Source organism: Podarcis raffonei, chromosome 13, assembly GCF_027172205.1.
Source record: "Podarcis raffonei isolate rPodRaf1 chromosome 13, rPodRaf1.pri, whole genome shotgun sequence".
NCBI lineage: Eukaryota > Metazoa > Chordata > Lepidosauria > Squamata > Lacertidae > Podarcis > Podarcis raffonei.
This window is the reverse complement of record NC_070614.1, coordinates 15467712-15491086: the sequence shown is the minus strand read 5'-3', so window position 1 is coordinate 15491086 and position 23375 is coordinate 15467712. Positions and strand designations below refer to the sequence as shown.

Sequence of the window (23375 nt, the reverse complement as noted above, 5' to 3'; positions counted from 1 at the left end):
CCACATGACCCAGAAGCTGCACGCCGGCTCCCTCGGCCAATAAAGCGAGATGAGCGCCGCAACCCCAGAGTCGTCCGCAACTGGACCTAATGGTCAGGGGTCCCTTTACCTTTACAGTAAGCAGGAACCCATCTCACTGATAAGCCATGCTTTTGCTGTCCCTAGTCTAGATGAAGCAGCAAGGCAGCTATGTGTTCTATGTACGTTCTTAAGAGCAAGGAGAAAGGGCCACAGCAGAGTGGCAGACCATCTGCGGCACATGCAGAAGGTCCCAGCTTCAAATCCTCAGCATCTTGGGGTAGGGCTGGGGAAGACTGTCTAAAAAAACCCTCGAGAGCTGTTGCCGGTCAAGGTAGACCAGTGTTTCCCAAACTTGGGTCTTCAGCTGTTGTTGGACTACAACTCCCACCATCCCTAGCTAGCAGGACCAGGGGTCAGGGATGATGGGAATTGTAGTCAAAAAGAGTTTGGGGAAATCCTGATGTAGACAGATGTGAGCTACATGGATGCTGTGGTCTGACTCTGTATAAGGCAGCTTCCTATGTAGTATTTGCACAAGTGCCACAGAGGCTGTTCAATAGCAGGGGGAAAGGCAAGTTTGGGAAACAGGCAGTGAACTTGTGCAAGATCCGAATGCCCCACAATTCGTGACCTAGAAGGGTGACCTGGAAGGGTTTATAGATGACTCCCAGGCAATTAGTTGCCCAGAATGAGAAGCAATTGGGACCAGTAGAGAAAGGCAGGCAATGCTCTAAACCACTGAGCCTTTTGGGCTTGCTGATTAGAAAGTCGGCGGTTCAAATCCCCGCAATGGAGTGAGCTCCTCCCGTTGTTCTGTCCCAGCTCCTGCCAACCTAACAGTTTGAAAGCATGCCAGTGCAAGTAGATAAATAGGTACAGGTGTGGCAGGAAGGTAAACGGCGTTTCCGTGCGCTCTGGTTTCCGTCATGGTGTTCTGTTGTGCCAGAAGCAGTTTTGTCATTTTGCCCACATGACTCGGAAAGCTGTCTGTGGACAAAGGCTGGCTCCCTCGGCCTGAAAGCGAGATGAGTCACCTTTGACTGAACTGTCCAGGGTCCTGTACCTTTTTTTTACCTAGGCCTTCCTGGCTGTCTATGATGTTGAAACTCAAAGGAATGAGTGTTGGCCACCAACTTGGGATGGCTTTAGAAGACAGTCAGACAAATTCAGGGAACATAAAGCTGTCCTGGGCTACTGTATTACCCACTGACATACTTGTGGTGTGTCAGTGGCCTTGAGCTATTTACGACCCTTTGTAAAGAGCCAGCCAACTTGAAGCCGGGCAAGATTGCATCCCTCATTATCATAGTTAAACAATGGGCTTCCCTGCCACAAGATGTGGTAATGACCAACGATTTAGATGGCTTTAATAGGAGATTAGACAAATCCACAAAGGATATCATTGGCTATTGAGCATGATGATTAGATGCAGCCTCTAGGGTCAGAGGGGTCGGTCAGCATGGCTTCTGATCTTTCCTGGCTCTGCTTTCTGAGATCCTTTTAATTGGAGATACCAGGAACTGAACCTGGGACATAAAAATGCTGGGCTTTGACATTGAACTGTGGCTTTCCCCCCAAGCACTGTAGTATTGACTGAGCAGCTAGGTTCGGATCTATCCACAAATGGCTGCCCTCACAAGACGAGCTTTTTTGTGTGTGTGCTGCTTGACTCCCAGACCCAATTTTCTGTTCTGCCATCATGATAAAGTGGCTCATTTGAGTTCTGTCAATAGCCTTTGCGGTACTGCTTAAATATTAAAAGCTGCCGTTGGTTTCCTCTTTGGGGAATGGAGAACCAGGCAGCTGGTCCCACTTCGTTACCTACGATCAGAGTAAATGGCTGTAAGGAAACACTCCTCCCTTTGCCCCATGTTCTTAAGAAGGAACCGTAGTCCTCAGGACCAGCACACCCATTGGGCAAGGTGAGGCAACTGCCTCAGGCGACAAGATCCACAGGGGCAGCAGATCTTTATTCCCTCCTTGTTCGTGATGAAGATCTTCACTCGCCCTTTCTGCCCTGGCGGAGAGGGGAGGTGCCATTTTGTGGTTCACCTCTGGTACCAACATGTCTTAAGCCAGCTCCGGTGGTCTTCTGTTGTTACCCAGCCAATGAATCTGAGCCTTTGCTTTGCTCCCATTCAGATACGACCTGCAGTCCCTCAGCCTTGACTTCCTGGAGTTGTTGATGCGCTTCATCCCCACGGAATACGAGCTGACGGTGATTCGCAAGTACGAGAAGGAGCAGCGGCCGCTGGACGAGCTTTCGGATGAGGACCAGTTCATGATTAAATTCAGCAAGATCCCTCGCCTGGCAGAACGCATGAACATCATGACCTTCCTGGGCAACTTTGGAGACACCGTCCAGCTCCTTCTACCCGTAAGGGAGTGGAATAGGCAGCCAGGGGACAACTAGGGTGGGGGGCAACAGCAGGGGCACCTTTGCAGGTACAGTCCGGACAGCTGTGCAGAAAGGACATAAAAGATGATGCAACAAATTGCTGCTTGCATTTTTGCAACCCTTTCTTTTTGGTATGGTATAGCAAGCCTGTTTTCAAGATGAAAATACGGTTCTTGGCTTCTTAGCCGGGGCAGAAAGCCTGTGTCAGGCTTCAGGGAATCAGCTTGCTTCCCCATGGCCATAAATAAGCAGATCAAATGAAATGGAATTCTTACCAGTTAGTTTCTTTAATAAACACAGTGAAGGACAAAAGAAAGCACCTAACCTGAATGTTGGTGTTCCCAATTAAGGTCACACACCCCTTCTGTCCCCATTAAGGTTAGGGTTAGGGTTTCTCTGTGCTTTCTGTTCTGCCACTTTCTAAGCTCATTTACCCCCTTCCTACCAAAATCTTAATGTTTGACTCCATAATATTGAATAAATCTGAATTTTCAGACGTTTGGCATCTTCAGGGCTTGTAGTAAAAAGTTCACTTTCCACATTTTGAGTTAGCTCCACTAAAGTGGCTATAGAGCTGGTGCAGGGGAAGGTGTCAGACAAAGCAGGGGAACTGATTATGCCTTCGTTCTTCCCCATCCACAGCAACTCAATTCCATCATCGCTGCTTCGATGTCACTCAAGGCTTCTACCAAACTGCGCCAGATTTTGGAGGTGAGGTTCCTTAAAAATAAGGGTGGGTTTGCTCAGTCACAAAGAAGCAAGCCCACAAGTCAAACCCAAAGCATTAAATTGGTGACATCCTAAAATTCTGAGAGCTGAGACACATCCCCACCCTCCGATGGCAAGTATGGACACAAATTATTGGAAAAGGCTGGCTTTTAGAGTGAGGTGCCCTCACAGGAGCTCATCCAATGTGTTTCCGTCTGAGTTGCTGCTATGAGAGCGCTCTGTTAATTTCGGAAGCAGGTAAGCCCAGAACAGTGTCTCATGCAAATACTCAACAGGCAGTCTCCTCTCACGGTGGGCGGTTCTGTTTGCATGGAAATGGGATTCGTAGATCCAAACAAGTGTCCCCAGCCGTCCATGACTGGTTTGGATTGATTGGTTGTCTCTCATAGATTGTCCTGGCGTTTGGGAACTACCTGAATAGCAGCAAACGGGGAGCGGCCTATGGGTTCCGCTTGCAGAGCCTTGACGCGGTAAGTGACGTGGGTTGGGGAAGCATGGAAGACTTGGCACCCTCTTCGGGGAGCACGTTATGGCAAGGGGTCAGCTTGAGGGTTCACACTGGTGTGGTGCGAGATTGTAGTGGACCTCTGTGTTTGCTAGAACATTCCAGAAAACCACTGTGGGGTTGGGATCGGGATTCAGTGGCAAATCATTCTCAAACTATGGGTCGGTGTTAGCCACAGGTTGGGTGCAAGCAAGGCGGATCCAGAATGCAGTGACTGGTGACTGGGAGTGGCCGCCAAGACCATGTAACACCAGTCCTGAAAGACCTACATTGGCTCCCAGTATGTTTCCGAGCACAATTCAAAGTGTTGGTGCTGACCTTGAAAGCCCCAAACAGCCTCAGCCCAGTATATCTGAAGGCAGCCAATCAGAAGCTGCGCTTTGGTTTCCGAACGTTTTGGAAGTCGAACGGACTTCCAGAACAGATTCCGTTTGGCTTCCAAGGTACGACTGTACTAGCAAGAGAAATACCAGGTGATTTTTGTGAAATATTGGAGATTGGCTCCCTCACCCAACCCCCATTCTGACCTGTTTCTCTCTGTAGCTCCTGGATATGAAATCCACAGACCGGAAGCAGACGCTGCTTCATTACATCGTGCGGGTGATCCAGGAGAAATACTCCGACCTCACAAACTTCGCCAATGACTTGCACTTCCTGGAAAAAGCAGCAGCAGGTGCTGAGCCAGAGGGTTCTGGGCAAGGGGAGAAATTTACAGCGAAGGATGGGGTGCAGCTCCCTCCCTTTGGCCATGGGAATGTGCCAGAGGGGATAATAATACCCTTAAAAATACATACAGTGGTACCTCAGGTTACATACCCTTCAGGTTACATACGCTTCAGGTTACAGACTCCGCTAACCCAGAAATAGTGCTTCAGGTTAAGAACTTTGCTTCAGGGTGAGAACAGAAATCGTAAGGAAGGATAACAACAGGAAGATTTAAAGAAGGAACTATTGGAAACTCAAGGCAGTAGAAACATAAGATGATTAGAACCCCACTGAACTTGAAGCATGGGAAGCCCCAACAAAAAAATTATAATTTGGCAGAATATTTGGACAATATATGTATTTGTATAATTTGAAATACTTAATGTGATTTGATTGGATTGTTATAATGGAAAATTTAATTAAAAATATTTTTTTTTAAAAAAAAGAGAGAACAGAAATCGTGCTCCAGCGGTGCGGCGGCAGCAGGAGGCCCCATTAGCTAAAGTGGTGCTTCAGGTTAAGAACAGTTTCAGGTTAAGAACAGACCTCCGGAATGAACTTAACCTGAGGTACCACTGTATTCTGAAGTTCCCCCTAGGTAGAAGTGTTAATTGGAGCCACGGCAGCTCGATTGGGCCTGCTTCGCCTCACGCTTCCTTCTCTCTTGGCTCTCGCAGTATCCCTGGACAGTGTGCTCCAAGATGTGCGGGGCCTACAGAAGGGCATGGAGCTCACGCGCAAAGAGTTCATGCGCCAGGATGACAGCGCAGTGCTCAAGGACTTCCTCAAGGCGAACACAGAGGTGATGGAGAAGCTCCAGGCCGATGGCAAAACTGCACAGGTGAGGAGGAGGAGGAGGAAGAGAGGCGGTGCTTAGTTCAGAAGGGGATGACATGGCAACTATCGTGGCAACTCAAAACAAGGGGAGATTTGAGCCTTAAAAAAAAAAAGCTTGCCAGCAGCTCCTAGGGACCACTCAGTTTTCGGGCAGTGGTATAGGGGCTAGAGGGTTGCAGGTGGCGCTGTGGGTTAGACCACAGAGCCTAGGGCTTGTCGATCAAAAGGTCGGCGGTTCGAATCCCCGCAACGGGGTGAGCTCCCGTTGCTCGGTCGCTCCTCCTGCCAACCTACAAGTTCGAAAGCACATCAAAGTGCAAGTAGCTAAATAGGCACCACTCCAGCGGGAAGGTAAACGGCATTTCCGTGTGCTGCTCTGGTTTGCCAGAAGCGGCTTAGTCACGCTGGCCACATGACCCGGAAGCTGTACGCCGGCTCCCTTGGCCAATAAAGTGAGATGAGCACCGCAAACCCAGAGTCGGCCACAACTGGACCTAATGGTCAGGGGTCCCTTTACCTTTACCTTTAAGCTCTCATTGAATTGCCCAAGATTATAAATATATTGCGTTGGCATTTAACTCCACCTTTTCCCCATTTCCTCTCCACACCAGGGTGGATGTTTGTCTGTGTGTGGATGCATCAAACTCCTTGAAAGCTTATTCCATTGTGTGTGCGTACATGTTGTTTTTAAGGCACCGCAAGGCTCTTTGCCAATTTTGCCAATAAAAACGAAGCCCACACACCTTGATGTCAAAGCTGACATCGTCCAAGGGTTTCCAAAGAGAAGAGGCTCATTTCATGGGCCAACCAATAAATAAAAGAAACAAATTTGAGGCAATGTGTCGCTGCTGACACAGCCGCCGCCCCAAGATTGAGGGTTGTGACTCTGTGGGGTTTTTTCTTTCTTTCTCTACAGGAAGCCTACGAGTCGACAGTGGAGTATTTCGGAGAAAACCCCAAGACTACCCCTCCGACAATGTTCTTTCCCACCTTTGTGCGCTTCGTCAAGGCATACAAGGTAAGACTCTTGCCTTTAGTTTGGGTGCAGCCTGTTTATTGACTGTGAGCCACACTCCTTGTGTCCCATATTTATTTGCATCGGGAAGATTCTAAATACCAACCAACTTTTGTAAAGATTGCCAGCGTAACGCAGACAGGGGAACTTTGAATTCTTAAATCATGTTATGTGAATGCTAAGAGTTGAAGATTATTGTAGTAGTTACAGGGTCAATAAAATGTGTTGCAGTGGTAGGCCACACACACGAGGCCACTGTCTTCCAAATAGTTTAGTTTACTGAAATAGTTTAGAGAAGTTTTTAATGTTTGATATTTTATCGTGTTTTTAATATTCTGTTGGGAGCTGCCCAGAGTGGCTGGGGAAACCCAGCCAAATGGGCGGGGTATAAATTGTTGTTGTTGTTAAGAATTACTGGATTGACCCAGAGTAATCATTCTCAAGCTTCTTTCTCTGGGCCACTCTTTCCAAATAAAAAATTGCTCACACCACACCGATTTTTTCATTTATAAGAAAAAACAAAAAGCTCCTAGCAGTGGTAGATTTATGACGTAGAACACAACTACTTTATAATTGTAGTAGAATCATAGTATTGTAGAGTTGGAAGGGGCACCAACCCCCTGCAATGCAGGAATATTTGGCCCAATGTGGAGCGAAATACAGTGGTACCTCGGGTTACAGACGCTTCAGGTTACAGATTCTGCTAACCCAGAAATAGTACCTCGGATTAAGAACTTTACTTCAGGATAAGAACAGAAATCACACGGTGGCGGCACAGCGGTAGTGGGAGGCCCCATTAGCTAAAGCGGTACCTCAGGTTAAGAACAGTTTCAGGTTAAGAACGGACCTCCAGAATGAATTAAGTTCTTAACCAGAGGCACCACTGTATGATCATGGGACATCCAGGAAGTATAGAACAATGCAGCTACATAAGAACATAAATCATTCCCAAAAATAAAATTATAAGTGAGCCTCTTGCATCATATGTACCTTAAGTATGCGTACAAACTCAATGAGAGTTGTGAGCTCAAAGTGTTACTTGATGCTCGCATTTTGAAAAGTTATCTTTCCGTTTTCTGTAATTAAAAATTATATTGATGCTAGACTATACTACACTGAAATGTTAAAATGTTTTATTGTCCTTGAATCTCAGTCCACACCAGTGTGGCATGCACACCCTTTGAGAACCACTAAGCTGGAGAAAGGAGAACTTCTCCCTAGTTTTTATATCCCGTTTCCTAGATAGCATTTGATACGAATAACTTTAATAGAAAAAGTGACTAGCTCTTGTTGATGTTGCTACAGGGAGGCAAGGATAGGTAAGGCTCCCCTTGGGGGGAAATTCCCCACCCCCGCCTACAAATGAGAACCATTGGTGGCCCCAGTGGGCAGTTGTAGGGCTGGAACGACAACGGCTGAATTAGCAAAAAGGTTTTCTACATCCCCATCTGTCCCCATCTTTATTATAGGTCATGTAATAAAGGACAAAGTTTAACTGTTTCAGATTGTGGAAGCAAAGCAGGACCACCCAAAATAAGGTGGTGGTTCTTGCAGAGGTGAAGGCCTCTCTTAAGTATGCAGAAAGATATCATTAGTTTGTAAACTAAGAAAGAAAGAAACAAATATTTTTGGAAAACTCAAGGATCATGGAGCTTACAGAAACCGCAGAATGTTGAGTATCTCTGCTGGGGGAAAGTGAAGCAGTTTAGTCAGCCTGAGACCCGAACAGTTTTTTGTATCCTGGCAATGAGAGCTGGGGGAATGTGTGTGATGAGTTTTAAAACTCTGTTCTCCAGAAAGGTGGGCTTGCAAATCTGGTAACTCTGTGATGCGACGTGTTTGTGAGCCCTGTCACCATCCAGTGATGTAACTGCGATTGCTAAGTGAAGCTTATTTTTCTCTCTCCCTGCCCCAAAACAAGAAAGCGGAAGAAGATATCCAGTTGTGGAAGAAGCAGGAAGCAGCGGCCAAAGTGGAAGAGGTGAACTCCCCCAACCAGGAAGAAAAGGCAGCTCCAAAGGTAGGTGTTAACACGTTGGAACACCTTTCCAAAACCATGTCTCCCTTCATCCTGCTTTTTCTCAAAATGAAAAGAGTTCTGGAATTCCCACCGGACTGTATTCAGCCATTGGATTTTATGTTGGGGACCAAATCTAAACTCAGCCAAAAACCCTTTCTGCTCGCAGGATTCATATAACTTGTTCTGTTGTCAGAAACAGCTTTTGGCCTTTAGAGGAGGAGAGGCAGGTAAAATATATTTTTTAAAAGAAGCATTGACTTTGCTAGTCAGAGCGCTGGGCAACAGCGGCAGACGTACAGGTGTATCCGATTCCCATTTGGCTCCCAAGCTTCTCTGATACGGCATCTCGCTGTTCTGAATTGCATCTTTGCAACCACAGGTGTGGATTGCAGGGAAAACGCCTAGCTTGTGTGTTGAAAATATGGTAGCTGGTGTGACTGGTGCCCATTTGCAGGAGAGAGTCCACCAGTAGCTGGTTCCAGAGCCAACTCATTCTAGGTCTGTCCTCATCCTCCTTATCAAGATCCACAAGGGCAGTACTGAGACAGAGAAGCTGGTAGACGGTGCTATTCCCTGGACTCTTATTTGTTGTAGGGGTTTTTTGTACTTTTTTGTACAATTTTGTACAATTATTTGCATACGTGACTTTTTTGTTTTCGATTTCTGTGCTACACTAGTTTGCCATGTAGCAATTGCATTGTGCAATATTACAGTAAGAGGACTGGGGAAAAACTTTATGGATGCAACGCTTCCTACAGTTTGCGATAGTATTTTTCAGCGATTTAAATGTGACCAAGCCTTCTGTAAAGGGACCCCTGACCATTAAGTCCAGTTGTGACCGACTCTGGGGTTGCTCATCACACTTTATTGGCCTTCTGTACTTAGTCACAAAAAGCGGGTTTTCCAGGTGACTTACTTTGGTGAGTGTCAAAATAAGAATTTATGGTGTATTGCTGTCAAGATTCACTTTGAATTAAAATATATATTGCAGCAAAAAAAATAAAAAATCTGCTGCTTTAAGTCCCTGAGAACAGACTGGGTAAAAAACAATTTACAAAATCGAACAATGGATGGTATTCGGCAGCGACAAGCAGCAAACTGGTTTCCCCCCTATATCTAGTACCTTGGACAGCTGCCTGATGGGTAGGCCGGTCCTGCGAAGAGAAATATCGTCTTCTCTTGGTACTTGCGTAACCACAGCAACCGCTTCTCTCTCTTGGCAGTCTCCCACCCACAAGGCCAAGCGGCAGCAGATGGACCTCATTTCTGAGCTGAAGAAGAAGCAGCTGGTGAAGGAGCCCCTCATTTACGAGGAGAAAGATGGAGCCATTGAGGACATTATTACAGGTGAGGAGGAAGGAGGCTGTTTGTTTTACCAGCGGGCTGTGAAGTCTTGGCAGATCCTCTGTGGAGGGACGGCGATGGGCCGGGCAAAGTGGGAGCTGCGTGGAATCGTGGCGCCCGAGGGAAGCAACTTCCCGGGGACTTCTGAGCTGTGCAATTTGGGGTGACTTGGTTGGTAAAGCGTGAAACTCTTAACCTCAGGGTCATGGGTTAAGAGCCCCACGTTGGGCAAACAGATTCTTGCATTTGAGGGGGTTGTACTAGAGTGACCCACTCTACGATTCTACAGTGAGGGGGGGGAAGTATTTGATCCCCTGCTAAATTTGCCCGTTTGCCCTCTGACGAAGAAATGACCAGTCCATAATTGTAATGGTAGGTTTATTGTAGCTGTGAGAGACAGAATAACAACAGGGAAAACCCCCAGAAACCCAGAAGACAAAAGTCAGAGATTGATGGGCATTATAATGCGTGAAATAAGGATTTGACCCCTTTGCAAAAGATGACTTAGTACTTGATGGCAAAAACCCTTGTTGGCAATTACAGAGGTCAGACGTTTCTTGTAGGTGGCCACCAGGTTTGCACACATCTCAGGAGGTATTTTGTCCCGCTCCTCTTTGCAGATCCTCTCCAAGTCAGTAAGATTTCGAGGCTGATGTGTAGCTACTTGAACCTTCAGCTCCCTCCACAGATTTTTCAATGGGATTAAGGTCTGGAGACTGGCTAGACCACTCCAAGACCTTAATGTGCTTCTTTTTGAGCCACTCCTTTGTTGCCTTGGCCGTGTGTTTTGGGTCATTGTCATGCTGGAATACCCATCCTCAACCCATTTTCAATGCCCTGGCTGAGGGAAGGAGGTGCTCACCCAAGATTTGACGAAACATGGTCCTGTCTATCGTCCCTTCGATGCGGTGAAGGTGTCCTGTCCCCTTGGCAGAAAAACACCCCCCCCCAAGCATAATATGTCCCCCTCCATGTTTGACGGTGGGGATGGCGTTCTTGGGGTCGTAGGCAACATTCCTCCTCCTCCAAACTTGGCAAGTTGAGTTGATGCCAAAGAGCTTGATTTTGGTCTCATCTGACTACAACACTTTCACCCAGTTCTCCTCTGGGTCATTCAGATGTGCACTGGCAAACTGCAGACATGTGCTGTCTTGAGCAAGGGGACCTCGCAGGCTCTGCAAGATCTCAGTCCTTCACAGCATAGTGTGTTAGCAACTGGTTTCATGGTGACTATGGTCCCAGCTGAGGGATGTGGGTGGCGCTGTGGGTTAAACCACAGAGCCTAGGACTTGCCGATCAGAAGGTCGGCGGTTCAAATCCCCACGATGGGTGAGCTCCCGTTGCTCGGTCCCTGCTCCTGCCAACCTAGCAGTTCAAAAGCACGTCAAAGTGCAAGTAGATAAATAGGTACCTCTCCGGCAGGAAGGTAAACGGCGTTTCCATGTGCTGCTCTGGTTCACCAGAAGTGGCTTAGTCATGCTGGCCGCATGACCTGGAGGCTGTACGCCGGCTCCCTCAGCCAATAAAGCGAGATGAGCGCCGCAACCCCAGAGTTGGTCACAACTGGACCTAATGGTCAGGGGTCCCTTTACCTTTAGCTATGGTCCCAGCTGCCCTGAGATTATTGACAAGTTCCCCCCGTGTAGTGCTGGGCTGCTTCATCACCATTCTCCTGATCATTACAACTCCATGAGATGAGATCTTGCATGGAGCCCCAGACCATATCTGGGTAAGGATAAGAGGCAATCACAGGCTTTACTGCGTGGTCCAAGGGCGCTCTGCTGAGCACACACACACACACACACACCCCAGCCCTTATTTGGCTGAGACCACACCATGCCTTTTTTTGGAGCAAATATTTGCCAGTGTACAGTTCTAACCGGCCTGTGTGCCTGGGCTACACATTTAATTTCCATCGTTTCAGATCTGGGCTCTCTGAGCAGTCGGCCATTAGTGGGCATCCTTAATTTTTCTTCTCCCCAACCCACCTGCTTGTTTATCACATTTGTATCCCACCTTTTCTCCAGATTGCTCAAGGCGGTGGGATACACAGTTCTTTTCTCTCCCATTCCCATCCAATTCCCACAGCAAAACCCTGCGAAGTCGGTTAAGCTGAGAGACAAGCGACTTCTGAGGCTTTTCCCCATTTTGCCAATGCCCAGACACAGCACACAAACACACATCACCCGCAAAACTAGGTGGGGCTGTAAGGGAGGTTTTCTGCTGCTGCTGTTGCTGCTGCTTTTTGCCTGTTTCATGGAGTCCCACTCACCTGTTGTTATACCCTCCTTAGGCCTTTCTGCTCTTTGTGCAAACCAGCTTGTCTGCTTTTACTAATCGCTGCAGGGCCTGGCACTCTTTCTAAGCGCACTCATGTCTTTTTTTTCCTGCCCAAAGATTCTCAAAGGGTGCATCTACACCACAGACTTAAACTGGCAGAACAGAACTGCAGGGGTGGAGAAGTTTTGTAGACAGGGCAGAGGGGTAGGGCAGGTTGTTGAACCTCCAACAGAGATTTGTTAGTGCTCTCAATGAACTTCAATTTCCAGGATTATTTAGAGAGAAGCCGTGACAGATACGAACTTCTGTGGAATGCAGAGATGCCGTTTAGAGGCTCGGCGCCTCTTTTTAGAGACCACCTTCTTGCTTGCTTTGGGACTTTTACTTGCCTGCTTTACTTGCCCTTTGTCTCTCTTCCTCTTCTTAATCTCCTTGCCTTTCCCTCCGGTACTATTCTTTACTTAGCACTGAAGACCGTTCCTTTCACTGCTCGGACGGGCAAGCGCTCTTCTCGCCTCTTCTGCGACGCCAGTTTCAATGAAGAGAGCCCACTGTAGCTTGTGGCTCTAGGTAACGTGCTGCATCAAAGGCACAATGGTGGATTTATGTAGCCGAGGGGTGGGGAGCGCGGCAGGTAAAGGTGGCATCCCAAAACATCTCCTTCCAGTGCTGGGATGAGTCCTGCAATTGCTGAAGCATCTAGCCAGGCATTTGAGTGAATACATGAGGGAGTTCAAGCTGTGTGTGTGTGTGCATACAATCAGTGTTAGGGCTGGGTGATATATGGTTTTCAACAATGTGATATACAACCAGCTAAACATCGCAATAGACTGATATATCACGGTGTCTGAAATAAGGATGAAGCGATATAGAGGCATTGGCTGGCTTCACGGTTTTTCCTGCACCGTGATTTTTGCCGGCACCTGCCCTTGCGATTCGCTGCCCCCTGCATGAGGCAGGGGATTGCTGAGCCAGCAGAGTTAGCAGGAGCTGCAGGAATTGAGAGAAGCATTGGCTAGCTCAATGTTTCCCCCCCACACATCGTGATTTTTGCATAGCCACACACCATGATTCACAATGCATTGCCAGGTCAAATTTCTGAAATGCAGCTATCACGATATGGACTTCAGGCTTCTCAGGGCAGTAAACCTTTTAGGTCTGAAAGTGAGATGCGTCTCCAATTTTAAGTAAGAAAACGGAAGATCACACTGCATACAGCAGAGTGTTTCCTTCCTTTCCCTAGTTTTTGAATGAAAAGCAGCCTTGAAGGCTGCCATCAGGCACAGAGGAGTGGGTGCCAAGAATGTACCGAACGCTCAAATTGGGGCAGTCAATTTTTTCCAGTCGGTGGGAAAAGCAGTTGTGGGGAGCAGGGAAGAAAGCAATTTTGAGAAGGAGGATGGGGAAAGAGTTAAGCAAGTTCGCTCTACTCCTCTCGGTGGTCGCCTCCGAGGTTGTATTTCAATGTAAAAGTCAGGGGAGGGGAACACACAGCTGCACGTTCTGCATTGCAGAAGTTTTAGGGAGAAACCAGCCCAGGGCAAATCAAATAGCCAAGCAGGTCTGAATGCATGCGCCCGAAACAATTAACTAGGCATTTTGTTTTTTCTCGTGGCAGGCCTGCGCAACCAGCCGTACCGGCGAGGGGACACCGGTCGGCACAGCGCCAGGAAACGGGCTGTGGGGCAGACGCTGCAGGTGACTGCCGACATCTCGCTGTGACAGCCCCGAATGAGAACAGCAAGCTAGCCAAGCCTTGGTTTGGGGGCGCGAGGCAAGGACTGGGGGGGGGGGTGTTCCTGGCCGACGGGCTTGGACCAAAAGCTCCTCACACCAATGAACGACAAAAACTCAGGGCAGGACGATCCCTTTCCTTCTCCTCCTCCGCTTTTAAAGCCATTTGTGGGCTTATGCGCACAACACCCCTGCCAATTCTCCTGCCCACGGGGATCAACGCTGCTTCGTTTTGAACTTCGTTTTCTCGGCCACGTCGGACGGCCCTAAGGTGGAACTATGGCAGGGGCTGCTCTGCCAACTAGGACAGCAGGTGGTTCTGGAAGGCGAGTCCAGCCAATGCAACACCAAGCCAAGAACGAGCACCTTCCACAGCCTGGAATGTTTGCGACTGCATACTCCCTCTGGAGAGAGGAAGCAGAACCGACGGGGTCTCGATTCCTCCTCCCAGCTTGCCCTGGTTCCTCCCTCCCCCCGCCTCATCCAGCTGGGCCATTTCAGTCTGCTTTAATCCTCCACTTCCTCCTCCGGCCTGGAGAAGACAGCCAGTGTTCGCAGGCCAGTTTTCTCCCATCTGACATGAACGGTGCTGTTTGATCCGAGCGAGTAGTCGTACGCTTGTAGGAAGGTTACTTGCCCAGGAATGTGTAACCTCAGGATCATTTAAGACATTGAAGTGGTGCAACGAGGGGGTCCACAAGGACTTTGCCGGGAGTGGGGTGGGGCAGCAAGTACCCTGTACAAAACAGCTCCAGCACTTTTTAAACCTCCGTGGGCAGGTGCCACAACCGCCTTGGCCTTGTAGGACGCAAACGGCAGGCAGCACTTCAGGTTTGTGCTGTAGAGAGGGCTAACAGCCTGTGTAGTTTTCTCCCTTTGCAACATTTCGGCTGGCACAGGCCTGGCTGAGGATGCCTGGGAGTGGTGTCTTAAGCCCTTACCAAGGCTGTTGTGGTTATAGATGACCCAGGAGTCTCTGCTGCCCTCCATATTTTCACGAGGGCAACAAGACGAGAGTTTGATCAGTGCACGTAAGCAACCAGAGTTGTCCTTCCTTCCACCAAGGCTCCTCACCACCACTTGAAGTCACTCCCCTCGTGCACGTCATAAGATGGGAAGTGCCCAGCCGCTAAGGAGGAAAGGAGACTGGGCTCTAAGCAGGAGACGTAAATCTTCCTAAGTACAATGTTTGGTTAAAGTTATGAATATAATTTCGGCTTCTTATTCTAGCACAACGACCATCCCTGGGAAGCAGTTGCGGTCCGTGGAACAGTCTCTCAGGATTTAAGTATTTGGCACAGGCGGCACTTTGGCATTTTTGAAACCAACACGCTCTGATGCAGAGAAGCTCAGAGGCTTCGTGACAATCAAAACGGGGGAGCGAGTTGCTTTTCTTTTTCTTGCCACGTGGTGTCGCCATTTCTGCGGGGTTTTCCACCGGTGCTCTTTCTCCAACCTGTGCCCTGGGTTCTAGTCTCCCCCCGCCCCCCCCCCCAGAACTAAAAGTAGAGGTAATTAGGTCAATCAGGTGATACCCGCTATAATTTCCAAGAGCACAATGGGGTGGTTCCTCTCCCCGCCCACCCCCCAAGGAATCTAAGCAGCAAATGAATTTGTAGATGGGGTAAGATTTCTGTCCCGAGGGTCAGGTTGTCTGATGGACTCTGCATCATTGAGCCACTTTGCTTATGAAGGCAGACCAAGGGGTAAGCTCAGCTTGCTTTGAAGCAAGGGGGCGATCCTAACAGACCCAGGATGTAACGTCTTTCGGCAGCTCTGTTCTCTGGGTTCCCAGGGGACAAAGGCACTTGCAAGTTGAGCATCTGCTCTCCCCTTTGTTCTTTACAGCTCATGCCCTTTTTTCTTATCTGGGGGTGGGGAGGGGAGATTGTGAAAACTCCAAAAGAGATAAAGCCCATCCCATCCACCCCAGCACAAATCCATGCCCCCTGGGACGGATTCTGCCTACAGAGGACGTTGGTAGGCAAAGAGCTGCATTCCCACCCTGTTCACCCCAGCATGCAAGCTTTGCAGCAATAAATGCACACAGCAGCGGGTGTTGACCTGCATACCTAACAGCCCCCCTGTTCTGTCTCAGCTGGAAAGGAACAATTTCTTTAAAAGTCATGCAAAAGTCAACACCCTACTCTTCATCTGCTCATCCGGCTTTAGCCTTCGAGCTGCACACCCGCTTAGAAACTCCCGGTTTAGACTTAGGCTAACATTTGCTTTCTCCTGTAACCTTAAAAGCAGCTTAAAGAAAAGAAAAACAATCACAGCATATACACTCAGAACAGAAACCTTGGACATTGTTTCATCACACACTTTTGGGGGCGGGGGGAGAAGCGGGAGAAGGGGATATTAGGAAAAGAATTGAATGTGCAACCTATTGTTTTTAGAAATGCCTTGAATCATGGAGGGGAGGACCAAAACGCCCCTGTATGATTGCTATTTGTATACATTATTTTTATATATGGTTATGTGAATTGCATTTAATCCAAAGCGAGTTAACCATGAGAGCAAATAATAAATGTATTCTAAAGATGCGAAAGGTGCCTGTGTTCAAAGAGAGTGCCGGCAGTCTGCTGGAGGGCAAAGAACTTCATAAGGTACATTCCAATTTGTAAGCCCCCTCCCCCTCCCCCCCCGGGCAAGGCTGCCTCTGCTGCAAGGTCCTCTAAGAAATCAATTTGCCCACAGCAATGGAATGCCCTTGCTTGCACCCCTTGTGATTGCGGATTCTCAGTACAGTTGTACCTTGGAAGCTGAACGGAAATCGTTCCAGAAGTCCGTTCAATTTCCAAAACGTTCGGAAACCAAAGCATGGCTTCTGATTGGCTGCAGGAAGCTCCTGCAGCCAATCAGAAACCGCGTCGGACGTTTGGGTTCCAAAGAATGTTTGCAAACCAGAACACTCACTTCCCAGTTTGCAGCATTCGGGAGCCAAAATGTTCAGTTTGCAGGGTGTTCGGGATCCAAGGTACAACTGTATCTCCATCCAAAATTCAGGGCAGGGAGCAGTGCAGCGGTGCCTAGATATACACAGTTGGCTGAGGGTATTCACATTACAATATTTTCTACGCACAGTATTTCAAAAGTGAAATCTCTTTTTGTCACACTGCAACACAACACAATTATACATATACTTATTAGGTGCTAGAGAACGAACAATAGGGGGTGTCTATATCGTGCCCTGTTTTATAGTCTTTCTAATAGAAATCCAGCTAATTAATTTAGCATGCTGGATGGACTCAATGGACATTTTAATTTGGGCGGTGGGTGGGAGGGGAGGAATACACACAGACTTGCACATATATCATTTGTGACTCTCGCCGGACTCTGCATGGATGGGTAAGTTAAGTGGCAGCAGAACAGCTGCCATCGTGTATCCCACGCCTGTTGAGAAACTTGGTGAAACAACTTGGCATGCACTGCTTTGGGACACGGGGAATGGCTGGGACACGGGACCCACAAACCTGAAGCATTAAGACCAACCTCACTCCAAACCAAGAATTGCCCAAGAGCAGAGCAGCAACGCACAACACTGTTCAATAAAATAAAACGCAACAAAAGTCAGTTGCTGCCCCAAAAGGCGTAATTTTGCTTCATTTCCACAACAGCAATACATACATTATCATGGTGTTCTGGAACATCACAGAAAGGCAAAATAAGGTAACAACAGATTTAGGCCACTGTTAGTATTGCATAGGTCTGGCAACTGGCAGAACTGATTTGAATCCGAAGAAAAGCAAGCATGTGCCCATCTTAAAAACTATTTTGTCCCACTGATGTCAACAATTTGAGAGGAACTGACATTCCCTGCACTGGAGCCCTTGGATTTACAAGAACCAAAGAGTCTAGAGGAGTCTGGCTGCGATCATATCCTAGGACTTTCCCCACCCCTTCAAATTGAGGAACCACCCTCCCTCAAAATCAAGGGCAGACAAAGACTGCAGAGTCTTGTTCTTGCAGAGCAAAACACAGCTATTCAGCTCGCAGTTCAAACTTCTGAAATCAAAGTACAGCACAGCCAGCCAGCCAACCCTCTGACAAAAATGATCATTTCCTAAAGCAAACTTGCAGAGCAAGTGGAAAGGGTACATATGAAATGAATGAATGAATGAATGAATGAATGAATGAAAGCAAGGCAAAGCAAAGCATCAGTGCTTTCATATTACCCACTATAGGCTTCCATGGTGCTGATTGTATTGCTGAACTACAGCACTCAGAAGCCCAGGGGCTAGCACTGGAGGATGGAATATTTCCCAAAATATCTAGAGGGCGGCAAGTTCCCCACCTATGCTCCAGAAGGTCTTCCTGCAGTAAATGGTATAGACTAGAAGGACCATGGGTGGCTGTAAAGCCACAGGGCTAGTGGAGACCACTAAGTGCACAAGAGCTCCAATCTAAATGGGGAGCAAGAACATTTGCCTCTCAAAAAGCCGGTAGATAACCTGTCCTGTCTCCCTCTTTCAGCAGCTGCATGCAAACTGAACAAGGCTTGCAGGATGTAGGTCTAATGTGCTGCAGAGAAGAGCAATGGGACAAAGAGATTATTAATGGAGCTAGGAGTGTAGGCCTCCCCGCCCCAGTTTCCTTTTCTAAATGGTGAATTCCCTGCTATTTAACTTGGTAGCAACCAAAAACACACTCCTTTTGCCCAGCCTTTTCCCTTCTAAGCTTACACAGTGCCTCTTCTACACACCAGGTGGCGCCTGTACCAGTTCTGTTCGTTTTCCTGTAAAAATAACGCCGTAAACCTTGGTTTGCTGATTTTACCGCAGCCTTGATGGCAATTTATGCTTTTGTCCTGGCTGCCACGCACACCATGGCAAAGGCTGAACTGAAATGATGTTGGCCTTTAAAGTGTCTTATTGTAAAATATTTCTCTTGGCACGTGTACACCAAGGGAGGTTTGAGAAAAGGAAGCTTTTAGGGGAGCAGGTGATTTGGAAAACGATGAAGATGCCCTATGATGTCCTTCCTTTTTAAAAACACACCTCTTCTTTTTTTTCTACCCTACTTCAGAGAGTTTAGAAAGAGGCAGCTTCCTTGCCTGACAGCAGAATCAACCCAAACGGGATAGAATAACCTTAGCTCCGGAAAAAAAAGAAAAAACCAAACCATTTTATGCCACCTGAGAATGGCCAAAACCGTCCCAGAATGGCTGCCTTCTAGTCTCAAATCCCTGCAGCGCCATGGCTGTAGGGTTGAGATTAGCCAGCCTTCATTTTGTAGGCAGCATTAGTATTCCAGACAGGAAGCCCAGCAAGGAAGCGGGTTCAGATTCAAAGCTTAGTAAGCTTCATGCAAGGCTTTGTCACAGCAGGACATCCTTGTACCCGACAAGGAAAGAGGACGTACCACTTCCCTCCTAATGAAGTTCCTCATCTAGTCACTTTCATTCATTTACCCACATCACTTGGCACAGAATAAAGCCACTCCAAATTCTACAAGGTCAACCGTGCCAATATGCACCCAGAATTTTTTATATTAAAAAAATCATATATCTTGTACTGATTTGCTTACTTTATTTCAAGTTTACATTTTGCCTAAAACTCTTCTGCTATAAAGTTTGGATTTCTAAGGCTGCAATCCTATGTACGCAATTAGTTCGGTGTAAAGTCCCACTGACTGCAGTGGGGCTATTTCTGAGTAAGCATGCATAGCCCTGGCTCTGTTAAGACACATGCAGTTCTCTCTATTTAGGGCAGAAAAAGAAAATGGAACCAAAGCCTAAAACGTAAGGAGCTCCACTTGAAATGTCTGTGTCAGTCATCACTAATCACCAATGGGGGGTGTAGCTGAAAACATATCTATGAAGGGATGCATATCAGGCTCCCCCAATTGGTGACCCACCAAGCAAAAAAAAAATCAAACTTCCTACTTCTTGCTGCCTGTCCAGGGGCTGCAAAAACCTACAAAGCAACTGTTTGGCTACGGTACATGTCTGCCAAGGTGTATTGGGTTTGGTGGGTTACAAACAACATAGGCATGGATTATATGAACAAACTGAGACACACTTGAGTGATTTCCCACCCTGTCATGCATTTCTCCATGAGATGGAATGCAAGGCTGGTTGCATTTTGACGCCAAGCACAGAAAACTCCCCTCAAACACCCCAAAAGGGGCACTATGGTATATTGGAGAAATTTGATGCCTGGACTTCTGCAAGAATTCCCCCCTGGAAATTTTAAGCTCACCAAAATTTGGCCAAGTAGCGATTCACCAAGCCAAACAGGGCTCAGGCATATTAAGGCCTTTGAGGTTTTTGGCCACACAAGGCAGGCAGCAAGAGCAGGTGCTCTTATCATCAAAGCACTGGTGGGCTGCCATAGGCACTGGATGGTGCGCAAAACCAAAGCTGGCTGTCCACTGCATAGTTAGGAAAATTGCCATGCAACTGAAATTTAATACGACGAATCTTCCAGCACCGATTTCTGAGCTTTCTCAGAAGGTGCAGCATGCTACCAGTTTCGCTGAGGAAGTTCCCAAGCGAATCAGATATGTGTTGCTGACTACATTCCTCCAAGCTGCTCAGGGCAACGGTTTTTGCACGGCAAGAAGTGTGCCGCGTCGAATGATGATGAGAAAGTGAGTTGGCCAAGGTGACCTGATGTGCTTTGTCTCCAAGGAGGTTCCCCACCTCTAAGCCCATTGCTGGGTTTGGGGAACTTAACTAAGCCCCACTGGGCAAATCAGAACTTCCCATTTTCTTTGGGATTGGTAGAAGGCGGTTGGGTTAAGAAATTGACCGACTGCCCGCAACCCAGCAGATCAGGTTCATCCTAGTCTTCTGGGTCAGTTTCATAAACGCAGACACAATAATTCAGTTTTTTCTGCCACCCAGCCCATAAACCTGGCTGCACACAAGGGCTGGGTGCAGTAAAGAAGCAGAGAGGAACCAAACCTATAACCTACAACCACCAACAATATTCAGCACTCAGCTATCTGCAGATACCACATCTGGCTCCGTGGGGGATATCACAGGAGTGTCGTGGGGAGAGACAACATCCCTTAAGGCTTCTTCTCTAGTTGGCCATGTTTGACCCTCCAGCTCCAGCCACAGCTGCTGTCAGGAGCAAGGGTGCACTGAAGCTCGATGCCCAAATCAGGGATCTCCATGTCGCAGCGGACGGGTTGGCCTTCCTTGGTGAAGAAGCTGAAAGCAGAGGCCGGTATCTGTGAAAGCAGAACACACACACACAAAAAGGTGAAGGGGTCTGACTTCACAACAACTGGATCAAATCTACGCTTCCAGGTCTTATAAGAAAGCTGCAGAGATAGCGCAGGATAGTGCGCACCCCGGAAATGATCTCTTTCAGCTTCTGCCTTCTGGAAGAAGGTACAGGGTTATAAAGACTAGGACTAGCCGCCTGAGAAACAGTTTCTATCCAAATGCGATTTTGGTTTTAAATGCAGTGTAAGGTAGTCTCTATGGGAGTATATTGTATTTAATTATGGGGCATCAGAGTTTTTTAGGGGGCTAACCAGGCTGGGATAGCAGGCTGGTTGGTTTTTGAACGTCTGATGTAGATTTTTTCAATTTCGTTGTTCTGCATGGGACAATGACAATAAAGATTATTGTATTGTATCGTAACTGCACTTTTATTTCTAGTTGACAGAGGAAGAAACAAAGTCATATCACATGCATTTAAAGGGGGAATGGGCAAAAAATTCATTGCATGCGTATTTCTGGGCCCACAGCAGAGTTCAGTAAGAGCAAAGTGGCCATGTTGATTTCTGCCTCGAGACAATGGAGTGTGCCTCCAGGGGTGGAGCCAGACCACTGCGCTAGCAGCATTGAAGCAACCTCCCTGGGGCGCAAACCTGGGCAGTGTGTATGGAGGTCCTGGGTGATGACAAGACTCAGCCTTGCTGATGAGGTCCAAAGGAAAGGAAAGCAATGTCTGGCATCAGCTGGGCTGCAGGAGTTGCTGGAAGGAGGCATACAAAGTGCCACCCAACCATCTTAGGGATTCCACTCTGGATTTGTGCAGGGTTTAATCTTTAGCCTTTTCTTCTCCAGAAGATATCTTGCAAGGCGGAGAAGGATTAAGATGACATTCCCAAATACAGTGGTACCTTGGTTCTCAACTTGGTACTCAAATGCCGAAAACTCAGAAGTAAGTGTTCCGGTTTTCGAACATTTTTCGGAAGCCGAACATCCGATGCGGCTTTTGGCTATTGTTTCTGGGACACCTGCACCAATCAGAAGCTGCGCCTTGGTTTTCGAACATTTCGGAAGTCAAACAGACTTCCGGAACGGATTAAGTTTGCCGCTTTTGTTTTTGCTATTTATTTTGCATTTTTGTGGCTTTCTCGGTTAATTTGTTTTTGTGACTGGGTAGAACCCAGTTCAGCTACTGACTGACTGAGGAAATGGATAAAAAACCCCATCCAAACAATGACTATCATCAGCACAGATAAGAAAAAAATAATAATTTTAATTTTTATCATCTACAAGACTGCCTTATTCATTTTATAGTGCAGTACATTGATTATTGATTTCATCTTATGGATCAATGGTCTCGTTAGACAGTAAAATTCATGTTAAATTGCTGTTTTAGGGGTTGTTTTTAGAAGTCTGGAACAGATTGATCAGTTTTGCATTACTTTCTATGGGCAAGCGCGCCTTGGTTTGGGAACACTTTGGTTTTGGAACGGACTTCCGGAACGGATTAAGCTTGAGAACTAAGGTACCACTGTAGCCCCATTTTGCAGTACTTCGCACTCCCAAAAGGAGAGAGGTCCACCAGGGCAGAACTCACCTGGCTGCTGATTCCAATGGCTACATCTCCCACCTTGGCGCCATGAAACTCTCGGATGTGGAGACTCTCCCCGCTGAGCAAGCGGATCTCAATTTTCACTCCTGGAAGGCAGAAATAGAGAGCTAAGCATTTACTTGCCAACTGAAGATAACATTCTATACAACTGACAAAGCAGTTTCTGGTCCATTAAAGATCATGCCAAATAAATCTATCAGGATGATTCCTGGCTGTTGCTATTTTCAGGTGGGATTTGCTCACCTACTGGCACATTGCAAGGGCCCCAAACAACTAACTCACTATCACAAAGGATCAGACTTCTTTGTGATAAGAGCAATGGCAAAATGCACTGAGAAATGCAAGGTAGCCTTTACAAAAACTTATGGAATATGCATATGTAAGGGAAACTTACAGGAAAAATAAGAAATCAAGATAACAAACTTTTTAGAAAAGAATGGAAATGGTTTATGGAATATTTACAAATAAACTGCAGACAGGTAAGAACATTGGCAGGATTATTGTAATAACCTGCAGTTTTTTTTATAAGAGTATATATTTAAAGTACATGAATAAATGAGTAAGTTCATTTGGAATATGCAGAAAATAAAAAAATATATTGTAATGGCTTTAGGGGTTGCTTGTGCGTAAATAGCCGCCGCTCTGGGCTAGGTTGGCTGGTTAAACCATTTCTCGCTGGACAGCCATCCACTCCGTGGCTGTTCAGTCGCTGGCAGAATCCGTCAGTGGGCGTTTCTTAAACCTTTTCCAACATAAAAGTTGTTTGACGCTGTCAGCGCTGCCCAAGGTCCCAGCTCACACAAGACCAACGCTGCTTCTTGCTCAAGTTTAAAAGTCTTTATCGAAGTTCAGTCTCATTTCCAGACGTGCAGCGCGCAACGCTACATCTATCCGTCAGACCGTAGAAGTCCCATCTGAATCTCCGCCCCCCTGACACCAGCTTAAGATTCTAGCTTTACTCCACCTCTTCCTCTGTTCCTTCTTTCTCTGGGTCCTTCTGC

General features: G+C 47.3%; 2 protein-coding genes across 8 annotated transcripts in view; one reads left to right on the top strand and one right to left on the bottom strand.

Annotated features, from left to right (window-relative positions):
- Positions 1 to 16139, top strand: part of FMNL1 (formin like 1) — a 111505-nt gene extending 95366 nt beyond the window's left edge. For 5 of the 7 annotated variants that reach the window (XM_053363683.1, XM_053363682.1, XM_053363681.1 and 2 more), the window contains 9 exons: positions 2164 to 2398; positions 3062 to 3130; positions 3538 to 3618; positions 4197 to 4326; positions 5036 to 5199; positions 6112 to 6213; positions 8132 to 8230; positions 9454 to 9577; positions 13473 to 16139. In XM_053363683.1, the coding sequence (XP_053219658.1) occupies positions 2164 to 2398; positions 3062 to 3130; positions 3538 to 3618; positions 4197 to 4326; positions 5036 to 5199; positions 6112 to 6213; positions 8132 to 8230; positions 9454 to 9577; positions 13473 to 13576 (1108 nt within the window). In that variant the 3' untranslated portion in view covers positions 13577 to 16139. Of the gene's footprint in view, positions 1 to 2163; positions 2399 to 3061; positions 3131 to 3537; positions 3619 to 4196; positions 4327 to 5035; positions 5200 to 6111; positions 6214 to 8131; positions 8231 to 9453; positions 9578 to 12319; positions 12425 to 13472 lie in introns of all 7 variants that reach the window. The other 2 variants (XM_053363685.1, XM_053363680.1) reach the window with 1 other exon arrangement.
- Positions 16140 to 19099: 2960 nt separating this feature from the next.
- The window catches only part of MAP3K14 (mitogen-activated protein kinase kinase kinase 14), a 36649-nt gene continuing 32373 nt past the window's right edge, over positions 19100 to 23375 (bottom strand). Inside the window, exons 15-16 of the mRNA XM_053361331.1 lie at positions 22360 to 22460; positions 19100 to 20770 (exon numbers count right to left, since the gene is read on the bottom strand). Of these exons, the coding sequence (XP_053217306.1) occupies positions 20606 to 20770; positions 22360 to 22460 (266 nt within the window). The 3' untranslated portion in view covers positions 19100 to 20605. The remainder of the gene's footprint in view (positions 20771 to 22359; positions 22461 to 23375) is intronic.